Here is a 19,003-nt window from a genome sequence, read left to right as displayed (position 1 = left end):
CACTTTTGACCACATAATTGGAAGTCAAGCACTCCTCAGCAAATGTAAAAGAACAGAAATTATAACAAACTGTCTCTCAGACCACAGTGCAATCAAACTAGAACTCAGGGCTAAGAAACTCAATCAAACCGCTCAACTACATGGAAACTGAACAACCTGCTCCTGAATGACTACTGGGTACATAACGAAATGAAAGCAGAAATAAAGATGTTCTTTGAAACCAATGAGAACAAAGATACAACATACCAGAATCTCTGGGACACATTTAAAGCAGTGTGTAGAGGGAAATTTATAGCACTAAATGCCCACAAGAGAAAGCAGGAAAGATCTAAAATTGACACTCTAACATCACAATTAAAAGAACTAGAGACGCAAGAGCAAACACATTCAAAAGCTAGCAGAAGGCAAGAAATAACTAAGATCAGAGCAGAACTGAAGGATAGAGACACAAAAAACCCTCCAAAAAATCAATGAATCCAGGAGTTGGTTTTTTGAAAAGATCAACAAAATTGACAGACTGCTAGCAAGACTAATAAAGAAGAAAAGAGAGAGGAATCAAATAGACACAATAAAAAATGATAAAGGGGATATCACCACCGACCCACAGAAATACAACCATCAGAGAGTACTATAAACGCCTCTATGCAAATCAACTAGAAAATCTAGAAGAAATGGATATTTCCTGGACACTTACAGTCCCCAAGACTAAACCAGGAAGAATTGAATCCCTGAATAGACCAATAGCAGGCTCTGAAATTGAGGCAACAATTAATAGCCTACCCACCAAAAAAAGTCCAGGAACAGATGGATTCACAGCTGAATTCTACCAGAGGTACAAGGAGGAGCTGGTACCATTCCTTCTGAAACTATTTCAATCAATAGAAAAGGAGGGAATCCTCCCTAACTCATTTTATGAGGCTAACATCATCCTGATACCAAAGCCTGGCAGAGACACAACAAAAAAAGAGAATTTTAGACCAATATCTCTGATGAACATCGATGCAAAAATTCTCAATAAAATACTGGCAAACCGATTCAGCAGCACATCAAAAAGCTTATCCACCATGATCAAGTGGGCTTCATCCCTGGGATGCAAGGCTGGTTCAACATTCGCAAATCAATAAACGTAATCCAGCATATAAACAGAACCAAGACAAGAACCACATGATTATCTCAATAGATGCAGAAAAGGCTTTTGACAAAATTCAACAGCCCTTCATGCTAAAAACGCTCAATAAATTTGGTATTGATGGAACGTACCTCAAAATAATAAGAGCTATTTATGACAAACCCACAGCTAATACCATACTGAATGGGCAAAAACTGGAAAAATTCCCTTTGAAAACTGGCACAAGACAGGGATGCCCTCTCTCACCACTCCTATTCAACATAGTGTTGGAAGTTCTGGCTAGGGCAATCAGGCAAGAGAAAGAAATCAAGGGTATCCAGTTAGGAAAAGAAGAAGTCAAATTGTCCCTGTTTGCAGATGACATGATTGTATATTTAGAAAACCCCATTGTCTCAGCCCAAAATCTCCTTAAGCTGATAAGCAACTTCAGGAAAGTCTCAGGATACAAAATTAATGTGCAAAATCACAAGCATTCTTATACACCAGTAACAGACAAGCAGAGAGCCAAATCAGGAATGAACTTCCATTCACAATTGCTTCAGAGAGAATAAAATACCTAGGAATCCAACTTACAAGGTGTCAAGGACCTCTTCAAGGAGAACTACAAACCACTGCTCAGTGAAATAAAAGAGGACACAAACAAATGGAAGAACATACCATGCTCATGGATAGGAAGAATCAATATTGTGAAAATGGCCATACTGCCCAAGGTTATTTATAGATTCAATGTCATCCCCATCAAGCTACCAATGAGTTTCTTCACAGAATTGGAAAAACTGCTTTAAAGTTCATATGGAACCAAAAAAGAGCCCACATTGCCAAGACAATCCTAAGTCAAAAGGACAAAGCTGGAGGCGTCACGCTACCTGACTTCAAACTATACTACAAGGCTACAGTAACCAAAACAGCATGGTACTGGTACCAAAACAGAGATATAGACCAATGGAACAGAACACAGTCCTCAGAAATAATACCACACATCTACAGCCATCTGATCTTTGACAAACGTGAGAGAAATAAGAAATGGGGAAAGGATCCCCTATTCAATAAATGGTGCTGGGAAAATTGGCTAGCCATAAGTAGAAAGCTGAAACTGGATCCTTTCCTTACCCCTTATACGAAGATTAATTCAAGATGGATTAGAGACTTAAATGTTAGACCTAATACCATAAAAACCCTAGAAGAAAATCTAGGTAGTACCATTCAGGACGTAGGCATGGGCAAGGACTTCATGTCTAAAACACCAAAAGCAATGGCAGCAAAAGCCAAAATTGACAAATCGGATCTCATTAAACTAAAGAGCTTCTGCACAGCAAAAGAAACTACCATCAGAGTGAACAGGCAACCTACAGAATGGGAGAAAATTTTTGCAACCTACTCATCTGACAAAGGGCTAATATCCAGAATCTACAAAGAACTCAAACAAATATACAAGAAAAAAACACCCCATCAAAAAGTGGGGAAAGGATATGAACAGACATTCTCAAAAGAAGACATTCATACAGCCAACAGACACATGAAAAAATGCTCATCATCACTGGCCATCAGAGAAATGCAAATCAAACCACAATGAGATACCATCTCACACCAGTTAGAATGGCAATCATTAAGAAGTCAGGAAACAACAGGTGCTGGAGGGATGTGGAGAAATAGGAACACTTTTACACTGTTGGTGGGATTGTAAACTAGTTCAACCATTATGGAAAACAGTATGGCAATTCCTCAAGGATCTAGAACTAAATGTACCATATGACCCAGCCATCCCACTACTGGGTATATACCCAAAGGTTATAAATTATTCTACTACAAAGACACATGCACACGTATGTTTATTGCGGCACTATTCACAATAGCAAGACTTGGAATCAACCCAAATGTCCATCTGTGACAGACTGGATTAAAAAATGTGGCACATATACACCATGGAATACTATGCAGCCATAAAAAAGGATGAGTTTGCATCCTTTGTAGGGACATGGATGCAGCTGGAAACCATCATTCTTAGCAAACTATCACAAGAAGAGAAAACCAAACACCGCATGTTCTCACTCATAGTGGGAACTGAACAATGAGATCACTTGGACTCGGGAAGGGGAACATCACATACTGGGGCCTATTATGGGGAGGGGGGAGGAGGGATTGCATTGGGGAGTTATACATGATATAAATGATGAATTGATGGGTGCTGACGAGTTGATGGGTGCAGCACACCAATATGGCATAAGTATACATATGTAACAAACCTGCATGTTATGCACATGTACCCTAGAACTTAAAGTATAATAAAAAAATATATATATTTTTAATTAAAAAAAAAATTCCTACCATTCAGTAACAAGAAAAGTAGCCTAATGAAAAAATGGCCAGACTTTAACAGACATCTTGAAAAAATCATAAATCACCAGTGAGCATATGAAGAGGATTAAACATCATCATGCAAATAACCACACTGAGATACTTTATTAGAATGGCTAAAATTAAAAAGACACCACCAAATGTTGGCAACTGGGACTCTCATAGTTGCTGGTGGGAGTGTCAAATAGTACATACAGCCACTGTGGAAAACTTTTTGATAGTTTCTTATAAACCTACCCTATGACCCTGCAATTCTACTCCTAGTTATTTCACAAAAGAAGTGAAAACATAAGTCCACAAAGGATGTTCATAATAACTTTATTTAACAATAGCCCCAAACTGTAAAAAAACACATGTCCATAAAGAGGAGAAAGGACAAATTGTGGTACATTCATGCAATGAAACACTACTGAGTAGCAGAAAGAAAACCATGGGTCCTGGCACAACATAGATGAGTCTCTCAGACACGCTGAGCAACAACGCCAGACACAAAAGTGACACACTGTGTATTGTCATTTACATAAAATTCAAGATTAGGCAAAACTAATCTATGACAACAGGAATCAGAAAATGGTTGCTGGGACAGGACCAAGAGGGGAATAAATTCACCGCAAAAGGCACAAGGGAACCTTGAGGAATGACTGAAGGATTTTTAACCTGGTTTGGGGTAAGGGTTACATGGGCGTAGAGCTTTATCAAAAGTGAGTAACTATAATCCTAAAATCTATACATTTTACTGTGTACAAATTATATCTGAATACAAACCATTTAACCTTAAATTAGTATTTAAAAATTTGATTTATCACAGGAATCGGGCTGTTCATAGAGAGGTGTGGTGACTTATCTCCATTTACAGTAGGCTTTCCTTTGAGTCAGCTCTTCAATATAAAACTTGAATTTTTGAATTCACTAATTTTCCAGTGAAATGCTTCTATTTTTTTGTCCTAAATTTCTTGTTCATTATTCATCATGTTCTACTTGTATATTAGAAGTTAAAGACAGTAGTCGTCCTAAAAATAGTCCAAACACTCCTTTTTAAATATAAAAACAGATGCCTAAACTGATTGATTTGTCTAGGATCATATTCTTATTACATCTCAAAAATACATTACATTACATAAATCATGCATTGTCATCCTTTGCAAATACTAACAAACAGCTGGGCAAAGACAACAGCTTAACTTTTTAAGCAGATGTAGATTAGACAATTATGTCTGTTCTAACTGGCAACCGAGGAAGCAGTGAAAATAACTGGGTGTCAGGAAACGGGAATATTTTATAGGGAAGTATACATTCTATCATCAGTTATATTTTTTTAAAAATCACATATTTTCTATGAACCAGGGCATTTCCAAATTCACAAGTGCTCTTTGCTGGCTTTTCAGGAATGATGCAATTTCTAGTCTAGTTGAGGTATGCCGGTCTTTACAGCTGGCGCATTCTTATCAGAGTCTTTTCCAGGAGTTGTACTGATGATCTATAAAAGCTGGGTAAGAACTACATTTTAAAAAACTGCAGTCAGTGAAAGGCATAAATGATATCCCTGTCCTCTAATGAAGGGTAAATACAGTAAAATTTAACTTGAAACAAGTTTGGCAGTGAAGGTTGTGATAAAGAGAGAAGCTTAAAATGCTTAAATAAAAGAACACTTTTAATTATATAGGAAAATTTTTATTTGATAAATATAACTTCATAAACTTTAAAAAATTACTGAGAGCTGTACAATAATATACTACATTTACTGACAATGCAGATAATTTTTAAAGGATTACATTAGACAGCCACAGTGTCTCAGGTCCAAAATTTTAAACTAAAAGTATTGCTACAATATTTCCAGATACTCATTCTTCATAAAAATCTAACAATTACCATTATTACAAATGTATCATTAGTTATCTATTTTTTGTAGGAACAACATTCAAGTTATTTCACATAAAACAGCACTTTAATAATGTTTTACTTATATGAAAATAGGTAACTCCTAGAAATAGAATGTAAGTGGGGACCAAAATCAATAAAACATGTTTTACAGAACTCTTTGGTGTGCTATTTTTATTAATACCTGCCCAATATCATACCCCAAACCGATCTTTACAGGAAAAACACCAACATGGAAGATTCTCCCTTTTCCTACAGCCTTCACGAGATTTTCAGAGTAGCATATTTTAAAAACTTTTGGCTCTTAACTGTCAATTTTCTAGTGGCCTTGACTCCTGCTTCTCAGGAGTCTCCAGCTCTCAGGTAAGTTCAATCTCACAATCTTCTGCGGCAGAAACGGCCTCAGTCCTGGCACTAACCGTAGGGCAGAATGCAAGTGTTCCCTAAGGCTGATTTGCCTCTGTGTAGTCTCCTGTTCAGGACACTGCCAGGGCGGGGCCCAGCTCTGGAAGCCTTTGTATATCATGAGCTTTAGACCCAAGAAAGGATGGTTAGAAAATTCAGACCATAGATTCTCCCCTTTTGTCAACTCAACAGCAGGTCTTCGTAGCTGTAGTTCTCCCTGGCCCGTACTTTGCTCCGCCCAGGGTGAGCCTATGCCTGCTAAAGCTGAGGCAGGGTGCTGAGTCACTTAAAGCCTTAGCTGAGGGGCAATTTTGGAAACTGACTTGGTGCTTGCCACTATCTTCAGGCTTACAGCCCTCAGACAAGGCAAAGGGAGGCAAATCGATTTGAGACCACTGGTTAACTAGCAATAACATATTCAGCATTTTGCTCTGCTTCTGGCAGATAAGGGTTATTTATCAACATCATACTTTCCAAAGAATTTTAAAGAAATATGCAAAGGGGACACTTTCCTTGTGATTACTGGTTACGTAGTAAGAGTTTTACAAGATGAATATAGCACTAGGAAACTACTGAAAGCTTGTAGACTGCATTGTTACTTTCTTAAATAGAAAATTCTTCTTAAAATCAAGATAATTTTGCTTTAAAAACGGAGTGGATTTGGAGTAACAGTTTAGGATGAGCACACTAGTGGATGCCATTTACTTTTTTTTTTAAAAAAATAAAGTTCTCTTAACTAACTTCAAATGGTGAGTACAGAAAATTATATCAATCACACTTTAAGCACCATTCTAGGCGAGCTGACCTCCTGTCTTGCTGCAGTTGGTCATAGGCTACTTTATGACTTTGGAGTCTTTGTCTAGTGTCAGTACTCAGTTTATTTGATGGCAAATAAACACTGTCATGTAAATGTAATGCAGGCCTATTGAATGTCATTTTGTTATATGTATGTTTTATAAGAGACTTTATAAGCAAATTTCCATATCCTCCACTAAAGTACTCTACTGAGTATATCTGCAGTATTCCTTTTCTGGAACATGAATTAGTGAATGCAGACACTGTACGGTGTATTATTCTTTTAAAGTATTTCCAGAATAACAGATCTTCCTAAATCCAGCTATGGAATATCTTAAGTTAAAGAAGGACTGTTTTTGAAAATTAATATTTAGCTTAATAACAATATCCTTACATCACTGGAACAGACAAATGTTACATTAGCAAGAAAATAGTTTACAAGCAAACAAAGATAAAGTCTTAATTTTTGTCTCAACCATTCTTTCCCCTGCCAGCCCAATTCTAGAAGCCTTATATTCATGAAATGGGAAGGAAGCTTAGGGCTGCACAATAAATCTCCATAAAAGAATGACATTTTCAAGGGAAAACTTGGTAAAACCGCATTTAACCATTTTCTTAATATGTATACAATCATTATTTGCTTAGAGCTTGGTAGTAATTCTTAAGCTAATAATCACTTCTAAATCTTAAGACAACATTTCAACAAAACAAAAACAAATGACAATACAGAACTACTTGATAAATTCAGGATGGAAGTTAGGTTTTGAAGTGCAATGAGTTAACTACAGTAACATCTACCCGATTAATCATTCTTAGCATTGTAATTTATTGCTAACGTTACCTGATACAAGTTTAGCATTTTAGACTTTAACAATTTACATTCCATAGCCACACCTGAAAATATGCCTTGCACTGGGACACTGGCAGAACCCACTGTATTGTGGTAGTGTGCTATAACTTAGATAACATAACCTGAAAATAAGATTATTAACTGAAACCCTTTATTCTAAAATCTAGCTTACAAGGGGAAGAGCAATTCTAAGTTGGCCGCAGAAAGAGGCTCTTCTCTTTTTATTGATTTAATTACCCATACTATTCTGATTTGTATAATTAAACATATTTGCAATATTTAAATACTGTCCAAACTTTTTATTGATATAAACTTTACAACGATGCCATGAAATACTATACACAGAGCCTTCGGGTAAAGAGAAAAAAAGCAAATTTAAATGTGTTAACCAGATTAAAGCATGCAAAAGATCCAATGATAAAGACATTAAATTAATTATATGTTAATGGTATCTAATTTACCCACTATAGGGTCTTCATACTCTGTCACAAAAATATTAGTAAACATCAATTTGAAGTTCGGTGAACAGACCTGATCCCTGATTTGTATATCTGATACACCCTTGCATTTATGTGGCTAACTTTACAGGCTGTGTTACAGTACAGTTAGAGGAATTGGTATCCATACTGCAGTAAATAATGGTTGGAAATGATTCTCCTAATTTGCTCTGTGAACTCAGAATGCACTAATGAATTAACAACACAGGTCACTGAGGGACCAAAATTCCTCAGTATTCACATTAACTTTTCCCATGAAAAGTTTCAATATAACTCTAATAAAAAAATAGAGTTCTCAAGGCAAACTTTCAGCATAATTTACAGAAGCAGATTTAAATAGAAGAGTCAATAATCAGGCTAATACTAAAAAATACACATGACTAAGATTTATCTCTTTTTTCTACATTTATATTAAAATATAATGGCCTCAGCAACAGACTGAAATGCCATTAGGAGTCCCATAAGCACAAGGGACAAACCAGACAAAGAGATGAAAAATGTCTCTTCTCCAATTTTAACATGTTCAGATTCAAATTAAGGGTGTTAGGAGGGGCTTGTATTAATGCTTTCTGTTTGTCTGCCATTGTAACTCAGAGTGGGTGTGAACTGTTACAAAGATTTCGGAAATTAATTTCAGAGCTAGTGTGGCCATTAACAGGGTGAACACACTGAATTTTAGGAAAGGAGGCGAAATGGCTCCCACAAAGCACTACAGCCCCTTTAACAAGTAGATGAGTCCATTGTGGAGAGAGTCAAGATGCTCCTGTCGTTGGTATAGAAAGGATCCGATGCACTCCATGATCTAAAGTAACAATAAGAGAAAAGTTTGGCTCACCAGGACCTATGTTTTAATTGAGAAAAAAATTTACTCTAAAACTTAGGACCCAAATGCAATCACTGATTGATTCATTTAAATGGTAAAGAGAGGTTCTTCATACTAGTATTGAATGCCCAAACTTTCTATTTATATTATATAAAAACTTGGGAAAAATAATGCTCTAGTCATTATATAAAAATATTAGCCAAAATTCAAACATTCATTAGCATTAAAACAGTTTCTATATGTAGTAAAGCATGAGATGCTTTTTAAAGTCTTAACAATTCAATAAGAAGTATGTTATTAAGAGTTATGCACATTCAGTTTTACTGAAAAGTTCAGTTTACAAAAACAAACCCAAATCCCACTTACCAAAGGCTTTGGAATGAAACAGTAGTATGTTCCTATTATTGATCATTTCATTTCAGCTATAAATCCTATTCTAAAGACTTCAGCATAATTAGCTTGAATGTAGTGAATGATGTATTCAAAAGGCATCAAAGACACCTGTAGGTCACTAGTGTTTTCACTTAACTAAGAACAAACAATCCTCTACTGGTCTGGAAAAGTTAACTGGTGTCTGAATGATAAGGCCCTAAAGCAATTCATTACATAATACTTTATGTGCAGCTGTAAACTTAAATTAGCTTGAATTAATTTAAGCTAAAATAACTCAAGACCAAAAGTAGCCTGCCATGCTTAAAATAGACTAACCTAGTTCAAGGACAATGTTAGGACTGCCAAGTGAAAGGTTGCTTTTCTTACTAGACTAAACACATTTAACAATAAATACATTTTATGTAACTTTTTCCAGGGTTCCCACCTTCCCTAAACAGAGATGTTACAGGAAGAGACGAGCATTAAAAATGGCTCCAATTCACCTTTGTCAAATATTTTCTTTTTCCCAGAGATGCTAAGTTTGTATGTAGCTCAACTTTAATTCGACTAGTTTCTAGAAAAGCTGGAACAGTATCTACCTTAGGTTAGGGAAGGACTAGTTCACTACTGTCTGCCTAGCATCTAGAATTGTGTCTGACATATATTAGGCACCCAGTGTTTGCAGAATAAATGAATAAAATGAGAAGATGAAAATTTCTTTAACAGTAAGTATTTACAGGGGAAAAGTATGCTTTTAACTATAACTTTTAAATATAATATCTATCAATATCCCAGTTATCTGGAGTCAGATGTTCAATTCCAAACTGCCATACTTTATATTAGTTTTTCTTCTTTCCACATTGCTTACACCCAAGAATCTTATTAGATAACGTCTCCTTCATTTAAAATTTTTTTTTCAAAGCACACATTGTGCATTCATATGTTAAATATAATTTTTGACAGAACATTAAACACTTGAACTACGTATTACTTTCTATTTAGAAGATAGTTTTGATTAGGATAAAGTAACTTAACTGTTAGTAATATACGAACAGAAAATCTTTTATTGCTAAAATCCAGCTCTTTAGGGTGCAACATGGCATATCCTTTCTATAGCACCATGATGCTCCCTTTGAAACTAAGCTTGCAATATGGGATACTTCACTGACACCACCAATTAATAAAATGTAAGTCGATTTTTGTGCCTGGATGGTAAAAATGTAATCACCAAAGAAATCTGTCATATAAAAAACACTGGTGGTATTTCTCAAGCGATGCCCATTTACTCTTGAGTTTAATATGTTAATGGAACACACAGCCAAGGGCTTCCACATCTCGTAATGGCAGTCTCAGCCTTGCCTACTTCTTAGACATGAAATAGAAATGTAGAATAGATGCTGCTCTAAAGTCACAATGGAAATGCCCACCACATTTCACAAATACAATTATATGTAAAAAACAAAACCAGAACTCTACATATCAAAATGACTTTGAAAGTTTAAATATAATGTTAATGCATCTACGGCAATTTTCACATAGCCCTTGAAAAGCACCAGGTAGCTTGGTGTTATTATATGACTTATCCCCTAGAAAAGAATGAACAGGTCTGAAAAGACTTTCTAGATTATTCACATGAGAAAAAAGCTAAGAAAATAATAGTAACCAATAATATAACCTGTGATGTTGGAGAAAACTGGAAGGGCATTTATAGCCTGTCAAATATGATATTAATTACTAAGTTAAACATTTTATTAGGAGAATAAAAAATTCAGACAAAAAGAATGTGGCATAATTTTAAGTGAAAAGAAGTATAGATGATAATAGCTACATGTCAAAGTAAATTCAGTAACTCCTGGGGCAGGTTCCAAAGAGGTAATGCCGCATCAAAATGGCTACGTAAAGAATAAAGGGGGTATATTACCTACATAATTGATATCAAGAAAATTTTTATAATTTCTATATAGTAGAAAAAATTTGGGGCTCATTTAAAATTAATTCTAGTTTAAAAAAATCACTAACAAAACCATATATTGTCATTAAAGAGAAATTTTCATTGAAACAGAAGTTGAAAAAATTCTGTAGAGGTTCTATTGTATCTTAGTCTAACTCCTATCTTCATTCTGTGCAATGAAGCTGTGTTATTAGGTAAAATAATATTATAAATCAAGCTCTTTTAGAACTTCCTTTGGGAAACTTGCTGGCCTAGGTACATGACAGAGCCACATTTTATAATACAATTATGTGAATCATAACAAAGTCCCAGAGTTTAAGTGCTCATCCTTCTACATGAAATGAAATTACTACAAAATGATATCACAGCATTATGGAAATATTTCAGATCACATGTTATAATCAAGTCAGAATAAATGGGGATTGAAACCACAGACATATGTTAACATAAGAATGCTATTTATAAATTCAATCGTAACATAAAGGCATGGCTAAGCTAAAGCTAAAGTGAGGAACTAATAAGTTCACCAGTAAAAGTTACCTGAATTTTATAATAGATGAATGATATCATACTCATTTTTTTTAAAAACACAAAGCTAACCAAATAATAAAAATCCCTTTTCCAGTAGATAGGAGTAGTGCCTTCTTCACTCTTTATAACCTGTTCCTGGGGTAATTTCCAACCTTTTCCAAGCCCTGGCACATGTACAAAGTGCTAATATTCATGTAGCACATTTGGGACAATGGGAAACAACATCTCTCCCTGCCCATTTGTACCCTCCAAGCATACCGTGTACTGCTGCACTGATTTTGAGAATATGGTATCATTCACCTAAAGAACACCAAGGGTGGAAAAAGCGCTTTCTACCCCCTAACATCCTCTAAATAGTGATATAACTCTTGGAGACATGTATGAATAAATAAATTAATTGCACGTTTCAATGGATTTTAAATGGTATTTACCAAAAGGTGGTATTTGTTGTTGTTGTTGTTGTTATGGTGCACAACAGCAGGCATGGTGATAAATCTCATTCAAGAAATAGATTTAGAAGGGGACAAAAATGCTAAGATTCTTTTACTCCATAATTTAAAGAGCCTGTTCTAACTCATACACTTTTAATTAGACAATAACTACCAAGCAAAAGAAACTTAAAAATCACAACTCATTTCAAAACTTCATTACAGACATAAGAAGATGTAGGGGAGCAGAAATACAGCCTTTTGTGTTTATAAATACCTCAAAGCCTCAAATAATCAACTGGAAAATATACATACAGAGTAAGAAAAGGAAAGCCTTTGGCTTCACTGTTATGTTATTATTTTGTAAAGACAAAAAGCAAAAAAAATTAAAAAAATAATAAAAAGGAAATAGTATATGTATAATTTAAAAAAGAAAGTTATACAAACCATGAAAGAGTACCATATACACACTCCTACTCAGCACATTTTAGAAAGACTATGAGACAAAATGTTTTGTTCATTAGATGAAGTCTCTTCAAAGGTGCTTTCTCTTCCTTTGTGAGTGAAAAAGCCCTTACCCCAAAGCCACAAAGTGAAATCTACCACCAAGGAATGCTAATAAATAGCAGACTTCCTGCTTCAGTTGGTAAAACCAGCTGCTGATTTATTAGGTATCTAGAGCTGCAGGTTCATCCTGTTCCAGATAGGATACTCATTTGAAGCAAAGGCTACTTAGAGATATTTCACACCTGCTGATGTGGGTCGGACTACATCTTCCTATAACTCGTTCCAGCATTCTTCCAACAGATGTGCATGCTGCTTCTCCTTCCGGGAAACAGCACATGGAGTCCAAGCACTTGATACCTGCATTTGTTTCAGTAAGCTGCAGAGGCGAAGCAGAAAACACTAGTTATTTAAAGATCTGGACTTCTAAAAAGCATTAGAAAATTACAAGCACTTTCAAATCAAAGGTAATATATATAAACTAACTAACATGTTTTTCTATAATATGGGAAACATATGAAAGGCTTTAATTTACTAGAGTATAACCATCCAAAATTATTTTAAAACCTTGTATCCTAAATTAGAGGTCTAGTAAAATAATTACATACATTAAGAAGCTGGATATTATTTAAATCTACTTTCAATGTTTTATTTCAATCATTTATTACGGTCAAAATGATTTCCATCAACCACTCAGGAATGTAATGAATTCCAATTCTGCATGGAGTTTTTCTTTAGGTAAAATGCTCCTGCAATTTCAATGAAAAATGTCTAACAACCGAGATAAGTGGAGTATGAACTATCTTGAAGACTGGGAAATAACAATCAGGCAGGGCCTCACCCCAATCTTCAATAACAACAACAATGGCAGCAAACACTTTACGTATGCTTTACTATGTGCCAGGTTCTAAGCACTCTACAGATAGCCCCTCCATACTTATCTTTGAAAAAAGCATCATTTATCATAAATTGCTAAAAACTTTTAAGTGGCAATCATCCCATCATCAGCTCATCCTGCTTTTTAACAGTTAGCTGACAGCACATAGATTACAATTTATTAAACAAGTGAATAAGTAGTACTATCAAGATTTGAAACTGAATTACTTTCTGAAAATATGCAAGATTTATGTTGATTCAGGCATAAATAGCCCAGCAAGATAATTTTATTCCACACTACTAACAATTTTAACTGAACAAAAATGAGGGGGAAAGATGGTATGACCACGTAAATCGATGAATCCCAACCCTGGTATTGTTTGTCAAGGATGCTCCGAAATTTTTCAAGGGCTGTTGTTTTTTTAAAAAAACACCTTATTTCAATTCACTGTCTTTTACATATATAACATCCTGCATAACACATCTTTTGAGGATAGAGGAGAATAAATACAGGGTTGCACTTCCACGAAGGTTGGGCGTCACCACGTGCTGGGTGCAGGCATTGGCAATAGAGGATGTTTGTGGAGATGCTCACAATGAACAGAAGAGACAGACATGGTGGAACAGAAACCTGGCATTCTGAACATAAGCAACTGCTGATGTCCTGCAAGATGCATGCTCAGAAGATTCGACACCACCCAGTGTGAAACAACGTGGTTCTTATCTGGCAACTGCCTGATGACAGTGCCCTAGAATCAGCTAAGCACTGAGAAAGAGCTAAACTTTACTTGTTCATTACAATACTCTTGGTTTAGAATTGTGTAGGGCACTGTTTCTTAAACTGTTTTGTGAGCTATTTACACACATTTCATGAAAAAAAAAAAGGCTGTGTTCAATTAAATTTGGGAAACACGAATTTAACAAAGTTCTAAACAGACTTTTAAAGTAGAGGACGGTCAAGTCAGGATACATGGTCATCTCCATGGGGGAAGCCTGAGATATTGTAATTCTCCCACTCATTTTCTTAGTGGGAGAAACCATACACTTCCACCCTCCCAACCAGGAAACACTAAGCAACACCAGGAGGATCATTCATATTCAGAGGAATAGTTTAGGAAATGCTGGTTTAGGTAACAGGATTTCATGAGTTTTCCAATGTCCTCTTTGGGTCACTGGACTCCAGTTTCTCCAATCTCAAATTTACCCCTTGTAGCAACCCAGACTCCAGGGCTCCTACATGCTCAAAGGATAAAGCCCCACACCCCATGAAGCCTTGAAGGCCTTTTACAGCCTGACCCCAGGCTGCCTTTCCTGCTCTGCTTCCCAATGCTCTGGTGCAGTATCCACTCCAGCCAACCAGGCAGTGTTCCCTGCCCGGAGGCATGTGTCGGGGCCTGCCATCAATCAGGGTCAGAATGCTGACCCCTACACCAGGGTTCAGCTTAAACCCCACCGTCTCCATCTAACTTCCCTCACCTCTCCAACTATGAGTCATCTCTTTTTCTGATTCTATTTCACTGCTTATTTGTATCACTTAATTGGCACAAGCACTTAAACTTCTATTCATTGAGCAAGGTACTGTGCCAGTTTCCACAGGAGATAGTAACCCTGTGCTCAATCAGGTGAGGTAACAGTAAGGAAGAAGGTGGGAGAGAGGACAAGTCAGGAAGACATACTAACAGCAGTTACATTAGTGGAGTGCTCACCACGTATGCCCCAGTGACTATGTAAGATGCTTCTCACGGATTGTCTCACTGAAAACTTCAATAGCCCTTAGGAATAGGCATCATGATCACCCCCAGTTTAAAGAGGAGGAAACAGTTAAGAATTTGTTCAAGGTCACCCACTTAATCTGGGGCTTGAATCTTGGTTTCTTTGCTTTCAGAGCCCAAACCCCTTTACCACGTCACTATTCTGCCTTATGATTGTAAGAGGCAGACTACTCAGAAAATAGGAGGGAAAGCTCAAACCCAGTTGCTGTTAGTGGTACTGGTGGGAGGGCATGAAGATTTGATGAAAAAGGTGGCATTTAAAATACATCTTAAAGGACTCGGGAGGCATTTCAATACAGCAGGAGACGGCGGAGAAGAGATATTCTAGGCTGAGGGAGGAGAAAGAGTGGCTATGTGTGGGCAGCAGTGTGGTATGTATTCAGCACAAGCTTAGCCTAAGTGTAAGGGAGTGGTACTGTCCCCTTGCGAAAAGACCAGTTGTGACTCAAAGTGTGGTCCATGGATCAATGCTAATCCATAAACACTATTACTGGTCCATGAAGAAATAAGCATTTCTAATCTGTGAGAATAAGAGCTTAGAAATTTTTACAGCAGTTGGACAAAGTATGTTTATAACTGTTAAATTCAGTAATTTAAAAATTGGGGCTTATTTTATATATCTTTTAGATTTCATTTTCCTGTAATTCATTTTTTATTGTATTTGTAAAAGCATTGGCTCAAGATAAACTGGAAATTAAAACAAAACAAGAAAATAACAAACTGGTCCTTTACTACATTTACTTGGGAAGAACTAAACCAGAAACTCAAAAGAGCAAGGATCTTGTCTGACACTTTTTAGTTTAACAACATGTGCTGTGCTCAAAGCTGGTGCTCAACCAAACTGAGAAGAAATTCATCGAGATGACACCCAGAAGGTAGCCAGCACTTGAGTATCCATATATACGCAAGACACGGCCTTGGTCTGGATCTGACCTTACGTAATCATCTTGCTTTGCATTAATCACCTTTCACTTTATTTTTATTATTTTTAGAGACGGGGTCTTGCTCTGTCATCCAGGCTGGAGTACAGTAGCACAACCGATCATAGCTCACTGCAGTCTCAACCTCCTGGGCTCAAGCAATCCTTCCACCTCAGCCTCCTGGGTGGCTACTACAGGTGTGCGTCATCATGTCAGGCTAATTTTTAATTTTAGTAGAGACAGGGTCTTACTACACTGCCCAGGCTGGTCTCAAACTCCTGGCCTCCAGTGGTCCTCCCACTTCAGTCCCTCAAAGTGCTGGCATTACAGGTATGAGCTACTGAGCCTGGCCATCCTTCGCTTTAAAACTGAAGGACAGTTATTAAAATATAGACATCCCAACAGAGAAGGTAAACATCTTGAAATGTCAAAAATTTTAAGAAATGACTTCTTTGGATCACTTTTTGAACTTGTATATGTGTATATATAGTTTGTATTTATATGTTTCCTTTCTTCTCTAAAGAAAAAAAAGAACTCAGCTGCCTGTTTTTTTTGGGTTTTTTTTGTTTTTTTTGAGACTGAGTCTCACTCTGTTGCCCAGGCTGGAGTGCAGTGGTGCAATCTCGGTTCACTGCAACCTCCGCCTCCTGGGTTCAAGCAATTCTCATGCCTCAGCCTCCTGAGTAGCTGGGACTACAGGCGCCCGCCACCACGCCCAGCTAATTTTTTGTATTTTAGTAGAGATGAGGTTTCACCATGTTGTCCAGGCTGGTCTCAATCTTCTGAGCTCAGACAATCCGCCCACCTCAGCCTCCCAAAGTGCTAGGATTACAAGCATGAGCCACTGTGGCCAGCCTCAGCTGCTGTTAAAATGCTGAATGCTGGCTGTGTTTCTGTAAAGCTATCTATAGAAAATGCTATACTGTTCTCCAGCAAACCTCTAAGCTCTACTACTTTCCCATATATATATCTTTGATCTCAATATTCAGGAACTGACAGCTCGGCCAGAGTACCTGTACAGCCATAGTTGCCAGTATAATTGGGCAAGGGAGAATGGAGTTGACCATTCAAGCTCATTTCATTCAAAGTAAGGAGAGGAAATCATTACATTTTTTGGGAGACCACTTATAAATAATAAAAAAGAAAAAAAAAGCATAGTAATGGGAGTGAGACCCTACCTGGTGGTATCAAGAGGTAACTTTTCATTTACTAGAAGTTGTGATTGGTAAGCCTCACTTTCCACCACACTTGCTCCCAGGAATGACCACATAATTTAGTGCTAGAAAGGCTGTCAAGCAAAACAACTATGCCTATTCAACATGACTATGCACAGATAATAAAAATGCTCATCTTCACAGAAATTGCCCTTTGAAATAAATTCTGGTTCACTGCTTTTATTTCCATTATTTTCATGTCAATGACAATAAACAGATATTTCTTATTGCTTATACAAAATATCTTCCTGAAACCTTACAACCTTCCTTAAATCTTATAAATTTTAGAAAAATATCTTACATTTCTAACATTTTTTAGTCACACCTATGACATTCTATCAAATCAAATAAAGGTTTTTGTTTTTTGAAGTTTAGATAATAACTGTCAAACAATTAACTATGCTAGATCTTTTGCCCTGAAAGGTGTTTTATATACTATATAATCAAAGTGAGCACCTTGCATGGCCTTAAAGGAGTTATTTGGAAAGAAGCTTTCAACTCTAATTATAAAAACAAAATGAAAAAAGAGGAGGTTTGTGTTTAAGGAAATGTTTTTCTTTCTAATGTAAAATCAAGTCATCAAATATTACATTTTCAAATCTGATTAAGAATCATAACATCTCTAAAACAAGTAATAAGCTTCATCTCGTAATTCAGAATTGTGATGGAGATAGCCATGAAGTGATGAAATCTGGGTAACTGGTATATCTTACTCAAGGCCTGTTTCTCCAAAACATTCTTCAAGCTCATATTCACTCTTCTAAACTCCCTTTCCTCTCTCCTTCCCTCTAAGTAAAATAAACAACTTAGAAAGATGGTTATAAAATACTTCCATACTGTCTTTTAGGAATTTCTTGAGAAGGAGATTTCTGTATGTATTACCTAAATTTAAGTATGAAAATAAGAATATGGGCCGGGCACAGTGGCTCACATCTGTAATCCCAGAACTATGGGAGGCAAGGAAGGTGAATCACTTGAGGCCAGGAGTTCGAGACCAGCCTGGCCAACAAGGCGAAACCCTGTCTCTACTAAATATACAAAAATTAGCTGCATGTGTAGTCCCAGCTAGTCTGTCGGCTGAGGCAGGAGAACTGCTTGAACTCAGGAGGTGGAGGTTGCAGTGAGCTGAGATGGTGCCTCTGCACTCCAGCCTGGGCAACACAGTGAGACTCTATCTCTATCTCAAAAAAGAAAACAAAAATATGATGAGAATTATACTGATTTGGTAAATTTATTTTGATAATCTGGCTTATTCCTAGTTTGAAAGAGGACTAAGGGCCTTCTGTTTTAATGATATACTCACTCTACTGGTTACATAAATAACAACATATGACCAGGAATTTGTAGTTTAGGTGAGGAAGAAATTAATACCTGTGAAAAATGATAAAATCCCCAAACTTAATGTAGAGGGTAAATTAACATCACAGGGTGTAAGAGATAATTCACTTATCATTCCTTTGCAAAAGTCACCATAATAAGGCTTCTGTTATTTAATGGGAACATTCTAAGAACCCAATTCTCAACTGTATTGTACATTTAATGGACATATTAAAGCAAAGCAGTATCAGATCCACATCGTATGAAATATCCACTAGAACTCGAATGTGTGGGGAACTTTTATCACAGAGGACACAATCTTATAGTTTTGGTATTATCAGGTCTCAAGTAGATAATCTGCTTTGTAGACTGTCCAGGGCATAACA

General features: G+C 36.5%; 1 protein-coding gene across 6 annotated transcripts in view; it reads right to left on the bottom strand.

The window, feature by feature from the left end:
* Nucleotides 1–4,360: 4,360 nt before the first annotated feature.
* The window catches only part of ATP11B (ATPase phospholipid transporting 11B (putative)), a 134,828-nt gene continuing 120,185 nt past the window's right edge, over nucleotides 4,361–19,003 (bottom strand). For 3 of the 6 annotated variants that reach the window (XM_033211798.1, XM_033211802.1, XM_033211803.1), the window contains 2 exons: nucleotides 12,764–12,897; nucleotides 6,487–8,711 (listed from right to left, as the gene is read on the bottom strand). In XM_033211798.1, coding sequence (XP_033067689.1) covers nucleotides 12,792–12,897 — 106 coding nt within the window. In that variant the 3' untranslated portion in view covers nucleotides 6,487–8,711; nucleotides 12,764–12,791. Of the gene's footprint in view, nucleotides 4,982–6,472; nucleotides 8,712–12,763; nucleotides 12,898–19,003 lie in introns of those variants that run through there. The other 3 variants (XM_033211799.1, XM_033211800.1, XM_033211797.1) reach the window with 2 other exon arrangements.

This window comes from Trachypithecus francoisi, unplaced genomic scaffold, assembly GCF_009764315.1.
Source record: "Trachypithecus francoisi isolate TF-2019V2 unplaced genomic scaffold, Tfra_2.0 Lachesis_group0, whole genome shotgun sequence".
NCBI lineage: Eukaryota > Metazoa > Chordata > Mammalia > Primates > Cercopithecidae > Trachypithecus > Trachypithecus francoisi.
Note: the sequence above shows the minus strand (reverse complement) of the source record. Positions and strands in the feature narration are given on the sequence as shown.